Consider the following 8175-nt stretch of genomic DNA (forward strand, 5'->3'; position numbering starts at 1 on the left):
GCAAAGGAATCCCAGTGCAGTGGAAGTAACAAGAAGCCTAGTGTGCTGAAAACCAAAACAAAAAAAACAGACTTGGCAGAAAGCTTACACAGCTCAGTCTCAGATTCCAGAAGACCTCCAGTTAAGGTAGGAGGTCCTCGCCCCCATGGTTGGAAGGACACATGGCTAAGAAAATCTTAATTCTTTTACCATCTCTCATTTCTTGTTTCCTTGAACCCCCTGCTAACAGGCTAGTGGCAGTGGGTGCAATTGAGGGAATCTGGCAGGGGCTACTCCCCAGTGTGTCCCAAAGGCTCCACTATTCTCTGCTCCCTAGTAGCTGCTGCCCAAGCGGGTGAGGGTTCTTCTGTCCTTAACCTCCTTTGTGCCAAGGATAAAGCCAATGAAAATTGTGGGCACAGGTCAGGCATTTAACAGTTTTTCTGGCAAGTTACAAAAGCACGTTTTTCCCACTGCTTTTTCCTCCTGTCCTTCAGCTCCTCTTTCCATCTATGCCACTGTTTACAAGTATTGGACAGGCCATTATCTTTCCACTTCTGAAAACTGTGTTTGAAACTGTTTACCTAAAATTGGGATTCAAGCCCACGTGGCAGGGACTCTGTGCTCTACTTGGTCACTCAGTCGTGTCTGGCAGGGACTCACACCCAGCCAAAACCCACGGTGCCTGCTTTCAGGACCTAATGAAGCTCAGGTTCTTGGTGTCTCATTGTAGAAAGAATTCAGTGAGAGACACAGTGATAGGTAAGAGGTAGATTTGTTCAAATTCAGAGAGAAGCACAGTCCACAACATGTGCCATCACAGAGGGTGTACGAAATGTGTGGTTAGTTTTTGTAAGCCAAGTGATTTCATATGCTAATGAGTGGCAGGACCATTCCAACAATTGGGGCACCACCCACTCCTTGGTCTTTTGATAGTGCCTCTGGGTGTGGTATTTAGCTTGCAGACTGAGGATCCAGGTTTAGTTGAATTTGACTTGACTGCCATCTTGGACCCATTTGCCGTTAATGGGTTTATGCTATGCTCTTGGGCTATGTCATTCTTTCAAAAGTTGTGCCCCGCCCCACTTCTGTCCTGTTTCATGCCCTTTTCTTGAGCCCCATCCGGGCCCACAATGTTGCGTCTACAATCTTCTGGCAGGACAACCAGAAAAGAGCTGACCTTGGGAGAAAATACTGTATAATATCCAATCCCTCTAGATATTGAGGCCTTCGTCTTCCATGTTTCCTACAACATGAGCAACAACAGCGCCTCTCAGTGGACCCGCCAGGGCAGGTGTCAGGCACACAATGCTTGCTAGGAGTCCATCTGCTGGTGGCATCCCTTCAAGGACAATTGGGATTCCAGGGATAATGCTTGCCACTTTGGGTGTCAGCCCTGTAGGCCATTTGGGCCCAAACCCTTACCACCCTTCTCCTAAAGTTGCAAACATACCCCCGGATCAAATCTCCACTCCACTTTTATGGAACATCTGGCCTGTTGCTGCTTATCAATTTGTTCTTAAGCCACTTACTAACTCCTGCAATGTACTAACTCTGCCCCCTCTGTAGGCAACATCATTCCACCCAGGTTATTATTAAAGTACCCTTAATGCCCCTAACAAGGCCAGATAACCCACTCCTTTGTCATTACTTCTGTTATTACCTACAGTGGGTCTATGACAATGAAATGTTTACCATTGGAGACACCCTAACCTGCTCTTATGGAGGACTTAGGGGAGGAAATCAGTAACTTACATTCCCTCAGAGCAATAAGAGGATAAGACTTATGGCTATTTTGCCAGGTTCCCAGTCTCAGGGCACATGCTTGGATTGCCTTACAACATGGTATCTATTCCCATCCATGTGGACAAACTGGCAATGAGTTAAGATTACAACCCCTTAATCCTACCCACCACTAGTCACGCTGGAGACCTTGGAGATGCCCAACTCCAGCCTGGGGTCCCAGAAGGTCAACATGCCTAGGGTCCCCAGGAGGCTGTCATGCCTCACCCTGCTTGGGGAGCCACCAGCCCAGGGTCCCAGGAGGCTGACATGCCTCAATCTGCCCAGGGATTCAATCTCCAGGAGGTTGTCACACCTCAACCTGCCTGGGGATCTGCACCCCGACCCAGGGACACCCAGCTCTCAGGTTGCAACAATACAGGGTAGGATAGGCTTCAGAAAGACTCACCCATAAGGAAGACCACCCAGGCAAATAGAAGGAAACCTATTAGTTGTGGAACTGTGCCCGGTCCCAGCCATAACTCAGGAGTTCAATGAGAACCCCACTGCCTTTCTGGAAAGTCTCAAAGAAGCCCTCCAAAAGTATACCAATCTGGACTTAGACTCTTACGAGGGACAGGTGATTTTTAAAGGACAAATTCCTGTCCCAATGTGCATCAGACATCAGGATAAGTTACAACAGCTACAGCAGCAGAATCCTGCTGCCTCTTCAGATGTCCAGAAAGCCACCAATACCTTTTATAACAGAACAGGAGAGGGAGGCCAAGGCCCAGGAAAGGGAGAGAAGGAAAGAGACAAGCCATGCCCAGATGCTGGCTGCCCTCCAGGGAAGCCCTATGGCAAACCCTGAGCTCTTGAAGGACAAGGTACAAGGCAAATGCCTAATCTGTAGGCAGACAGGACACTGGGCCAAAGGATGTCCAAACCATGGCAAGTCTACTAAAATGGCTTGCTACAAATTCCATCATTTGGGACATTGGGCAGCACAGGGAACTATATCCAATACCTTGTAATAATCTATAGTGGAGAAGAATATGAAAATGATTCAGTTTTGTATACGTGTGCATAGCTGAATCACTTTGCTGTACACGAGGAACTAAGACAATATTGTAAATCAACTACACTTCAATTAGAAACAAAAAAGAATTTCACAGTAGTTGTCTGAATCTCTACCTATAACTTGAATTGGAATTTCATGTTCTTTCTTTTCCTTATGTAATTGTGCCAGCACAATTAGGAACAGGCAGACCATCCAACAATATATGTAATGACCGTTTGAAATCACCTTTTGCGGCCATAGTAATTAAGTACTGAGGCATTTATCCCCTAATGTCTTTCCCTCCATCAACATCCCACCCCACACCTCACTTAGGGGTAGTCTTAAGTGATGGTGGTGCTCCCTCATGCTCCAGATTGCTCGTGTCCTCTCTCGTCATGTAAGGAGGTTGGTGCACTCAGCAAATACATGAACAACCTAATCCCAGGATCCCATTTTGGGGATCTATTCCTGGGATCACTTCTGGTACCATTTATTGTATCAGTCAGGATGCTGGCAGGAAACAGATGACACAGTAAAAAAAAAAAAAAAGATCTAGCCAGAAAGATTTCAATAAAGGGGATATTTAAGAGATAGGAGTCAGGATTAAGAAACCAACATGGAATGACGAGGCATTCAGGGTTTAGCAATAACAAGAAACCATTATCACACCAAGGCCTGAGGGCCAGAGGAAGAAACATATTTCGGGATTCTTAGAGATAACCCCATGGAGAGGAGCCAGTCAAAATAATCTGTAACTGTAGATCAGTGGTTCTCACACTCCATCAAGTACCAGGGTCACCGACGGTGCATTAAAAAACCAATTACTCCAGTAGATCTGGAGTGGGACCTGAGACTCTGCATTTCTAACAAGCTCCCAGGTGACACTGATGCTGCCAGAAGACAGCTCTTTGAGAACAACTTCCAGGGAGTAGATCATTCACTCTGAGAACTATAGCAAGATGAAGGATTTGGAGAATTCACACCCCAACCTCTCTCTCCTACCGCTGATCTCCTACCTCTGCTGCCTGCCATGGACCAAACCCAGACAGAAGCTAAGGGATAAGGGATCCCGAGTGATAGTCTGTAGAGGTCACCCTTCTAGAGAGCTGGAGTGGGGCGCGACAACAGAGAATTATCAGGACCACCACAGGGATCCACAGAAAAATGGATCGATAGATGAACCGACAGACACATGAATAAAAGGATAGAATAATAATAATGGTTAATATTGAGTGTTTCTTGTGTACCAGCCTCTAAACTAAGGGTTTTGCTCAGACTACCTCATTTAATTCAAAGAAGGATTCCTGTCTTACAGATGAGGCTAAGGCACAGAAACTAGATACTTTCCACATGGTCACACAGCTGGCAAGTAATGGAATCTAAATCCCAACCTAGGCATGCAAGCTCTAGAGCCTGACTCCCCTGTGCTGCCCTGTGATCAAGGGCAGACAGGCAGTGTGGGATGGGAGGAAAGAGTGTAAATCTTGGGACTTCCCTGGTGCTCCAGAGGCAAAGGCTCCATGCTCCCCATGCAGGGGGCCCAAGTTCCATCCCTGGTCAGGGAACTAGATCCCATATGCCACGATCTCTTGGGCCACAATGAAGATTGAAGATTCCTGGGTGCCACCACTAAAACCCCAGCACAGCCAAATAAATAATAAATTAATTTACAAAAAAGAGAAAGCGTAAATCTGGGACTTCCCTGGTGGCACAGCAGATAAGAATCCACCTGCCAATGCAGGAGACACAGGTTCAAGCCCTGATCCGGGAAGACTGCACATGCCGTGGAACAACTAAGCCCATGTACCACAACGACTGAAGAACCTGTGCTCCCCAATGGAAGAAGCCACTGCAATGAGAAGCTCACACACTACAACAAACAGTAAACCCCCATGCGCCACAATTAGAGAAAGCAGGTGTGCAATGAAGACCCAGTGCAATGAAAAATAAAAATAAATAATTTTTAAGAGTGTAAATCTTAAAGATACCTGGTACCAGACACTGACTTCCTTGTGACCTTGTGTTTTGAGCCTCATTCTTTATGTGTTTTTAAAGGCGATAATGATATGATAATATAGCTACTTCCTAGTTTTATTGGGAAAGTTAAGCAAGGTAATAGTGGTAAGCTCCTTGGTACGAAATCTAGCATACAGTAAACGATCAGAAATACTATTACTACTTTATTATTAGTGGATAAAAAGAAAAATAAGATCGCTTTGCAGCCTTTTGGCTAAGATCAAATGTAGGAAGAAAAATAAGTCAGAAACTTGTGAGGGAAACACTCCCCCATTCAAAAAGAGTCCAGGACTTGGGTAGGGATGGTTGAATGGGTGTCCCACATACTAACTTCTCTTTCGAGGCCTTCTTTTCTGGTCTATCTCTGGTCTCTTTCCTAAGGATGGGAAATCAGTTGTCCCCTTCCTCATCAGTCTATTCCTTGAAATTTGGGGATTTGTGTGAATATGAGCTGGCCAGCCCCCTCTCCTAGAAATCCCCTCTTGGTTCCCAGGATCCAAAGGAAGGGAAAGCTGAAGGGGGCTCTGCCAGGCCAGGCTCTGTCCAGCTGTTCTGTTGACCCAGGTGTTGAGCACATGAAAATGGTAACTAGAGAAAGGGGCAGTGCTTGCTGAGTCAGGAGGTCGAATCCCAGGGGCCTGAGATGTCGGAAGGGGTGCTGGGCCTCCTTCCAAGGAACATTCCTTCTCAACTCTCTTGTCCCAAGGGAGAGACGGATTCCGAGATGATGGATGGGCGGGCACTGTGATGACCTAGGGAGGCTCTCCCGGCTCCACGGATGTTCTGAAGGCACCAGGAGGGCTTCTATACCACCACCAGCACCAGAGACAAGAACCACAGAGAAAAGAGTGAGGAAAAGGCATGAACCCAGGGAAGGCAGCACGCCTCCTCACTCTGGTCACTTGAAACTAAGCATCACTTCTGGAGGCCAGTCCAGCAGGCGATGATGCAAATGCCACCAGAGGCGATAATGTGAACTCTCTCCCTCTCTTAAGCTGACAGCACAAGGTCCCCTGCTTTCGGCCAGGCTGCAGCCTGCTTAGTGGGTTCTTAGAGCTGAAGCCAAGGAAAACAGAGAGAAGGAAGGGGGGGGGCAAGGTCAGGTTCCATTAGACAGAGGGGGCCAGAGGGGAATCCACAGACGGGACTTGGAGGGGATTTCTGAGTGGGGAAAGTGAAAGTTCCGGCCATAAATAGAAGGCAGCCCCGGCTTCCTCTAGCTGCCACCCTCACGTTCCCAGATCGCTCACGCCCTGCACTTGCCTGCTGAGCCTTGACTTCACGGGGACTCTGCCCGATTCACTGGCTCACAGCTCGCCGGCAGTCAGCCTCCGCTCCCTCTCCATGGCATTCCAGACAGCCTCCCTGCTGGCCGTCAGCCTGCTGATCCTCTGGGTCTCCCCTGGTAAGACTGAGGGGAGGCTTGGCAGGGACGGGGGTGGGGTCGATGGCAGCAAGGAGCGGGATGTCTAGAGCTCAGACTGCTTGCCACTGGATGTGGGGGACCCTGTGAGTCAGGGCTGAATGTTTCAGTGAGCCTGGCGACTCCCTGTGCCTGCAACTGGGGGTACCTGAGCCCCCAGATTCCAGCGTGGGTCTGTCTCTTGGTGTATCTGGAGCCTATGACTCCCCCTTTCTCTGCAGTCTCTATTGCCTGCTGCCTCAGTTTCCCAGGTAGGAGAGAACAGTCTATATTTGCTTAAGGTGGGGAGAGTGGGAGACACTGAGCCAGGGCTAATGATCAAAAATTTTAACAATTCCTAAGCTCTACTAATGTCAGCTTCCTGCTGCTACTCTACCCCCAGCCTGTTCCCCACCCCACATTCATCCCCCCACGGACACTGTGACCAGCATGAATTCTCCATCTTAACTTCCCATGGGGAAGTTGAAAGGATTTGGGAGAGAAGTTGGGGTGATCCAGGTAGCAGAAAGTCATCTGTGGGGCTCAGAACAGCAGTTGTTGGCAAATACCGATTCAATTTATTTAGCAACCACAGGTGGCGCTAGTGGTAAAGAATCCGCCTGCCGAGGCAGGAGACATAAGAGACATGGATTCGATCCCTGGGTCAGGCAGATCCCCTGGAGAAGGGCATGGCAACCCACTCCAGCACTCTTGCCGGGAAAATTCTACTGACAGAGGAGCTTGGTGGGCTACAGTCCATGGGGTCACAAAGAGTCGGACACGACTGAAGCAACTTAACATGCAGGGCCATACTGGCGCATACTGGATGAGGATTAATCTGGTCTAGCTGCCACCACACCCAGACAGATGTCCTTAACACCAGTGAGGGCTGTGACCTCCCCTCCTCAGGATCCCTGTATCTTGACACTAATCCCACCCTAGCTCTGGGAGGTGCCAATGATGCTGAAGACTGCTGCCTGTCTGTGACCCAGCGCCCCATCCCTGTATTCCTGGTGCGAGCCTACCGCTACCTGCTCCTCAAGGATGGCTGCAGGCTGCCTGCCGTCGTGTGAGTTTTAGGAGGAGCCTGTCTGGCCTCACCTCCCCCATCTGCCCCTGGTGAAACCCACTCTCACCTCCTTATCTCTCTTCTCCTTGCCAAGCTCAACCCCTGCAAGGAAGTCCCTGAAACAGGTTCCCAGATGTGGTCCCCAGTCATTGCCCTTCCCACTGGACCTGCTGGGAAACTGGGTTCCAGGGCTGTGTTCTCTGACCTCTGACCTTTGTCTCCAGGTTCACCACGCAGAGAGGCCATGAGCTCTGTGCACCCCCAGACCAGCCATGGGTGGACCGCATCATCCGGAGACTGAAGAGGAACTCTGCCCGGGCAAGCCTGACCCTCCCCAGCCCTGCCTCCTCCCTCCAAGCCCCTGCCCAAGACCCCAGTCCATGACCTTGCCTCTCCTTCCTCCCCCAGAGAAGTGTTCCAGTAGCTACCCCATGACAGCCCAGAGAAAGCCCTGTGTTCGGGAGACAGAATGTGAATCACTGAAGCCCTGGGGAACCAAGGACCAGAAGGCAGGCCCCCTGCCCTCCTGCATCAGACCTGACCTGGCTGCAGCAGGGCAGCAGTGTCATTGTGAGTGTGAGTGTGAGCAAGGATGTGTGTGGTGAAGATTGCAATGTTTCCAATAAAGCCCAGCTGGTCCCCACGAGTCTGTCTGTCTGCGTATGTTTGCTGCCTGTTGGGGAGGGCTGTGACAGGAAAGGGGAGATAGAATGGCAGGATTAGTTTACACTCAGCAGCCTAAGCAAGTTCTACCTAACACCCTGTGTTCTCAGGATCAGCTCCCATGATCAGCCCCCACCTCCTCTCTCCTCACAGCCCTGTCACACTCCAAGGCTCAGCAACACTAAACCTGTGTCGGTTCCCTGAACGACCCAAAACTCTCTCAGGCCTCCGAGTCTTTGCTTTCCAGGACAAGTGCTCGAGCAT

The 8175-nt window shown here is 49.6% G+C and overlaps 1 protein-coding gene across 2 annotated transcripts; it reads left to right on the forward strand.

Annotated features, from left to right (window-relative positions):
- The first annotated feature begins 5970 nt into the window (after nt 1-5970).
- On the forward strand, nt 5971-7894 carry CCL19 (C-C motif chemokine ligand 19). 2 transcript variants are annotated; one of them, XM_070459588.1, is made up of 4 exons: nt 5971-6182; nt 7089-7248; nt 7473-7566; nt 7657-7894. In XM_070459588.1, exons 1-4 carry the CDS (start codon nt 6122-6124, stop codon nt 7681-7683), a joined length of 342 nt encoding a protein of 113 aa, XP_070315689.1. In that variant the 5' UTR covers nt 5971-6121; the 3' UTR covers nt 7684-7894. The 2 variants fall into 2 exon arrangements, with proteins under 2 accessions (XP_070315689.1, XP_020754005.1); XM_020898346.2 differs by having other exon boundaries at nt 5975-6182; nt 7122-7248.
- Nucleotides 7895-8175: the final 281 nt, after the last annotated feature.

Source organism: Odocoileus virginianus, chromosome 31, assembly GCF_023699985.2.
Source record: "Odocoileus virginianus isolate 20LAN1187 ecotype Illinois chromosome 31, Ovbor_1.2, whole genome shotgun sequence".
Classification (NCBI taxonomy): domain Eukaryota; kingdom Metazoa; phylum Chordata; class Mammalia; order Artiodactyla; family Cervidae; genus Odocoileus; species Odocoileus virginianus.

Bases quoted from the DNA above. Each gene is read 5' to 3' on its own strand.
- CCL19 (XM_070459588.1), top strand. From the start codon at position 6,122: ATGGCATTCCAGACAGCCTCCCTGCTGGCCGTCAGCCTGCTGATCCTC. The intron at 6,183-7,088 runs GTAAGACTGAGG...TCCCCTCCTCAG, and splicing joins GATCCTCTGGGTCTCCCCTG to GATCCCTGTATCTTGACACT. The intron at 7,567-7,656 runs GCAAGCCTGACC...TTCCTCCCCCAG, and splicing joins TGAAGAGGAACTCTGCCCGG to AGAAGTGTTCCAGTAGCTAC.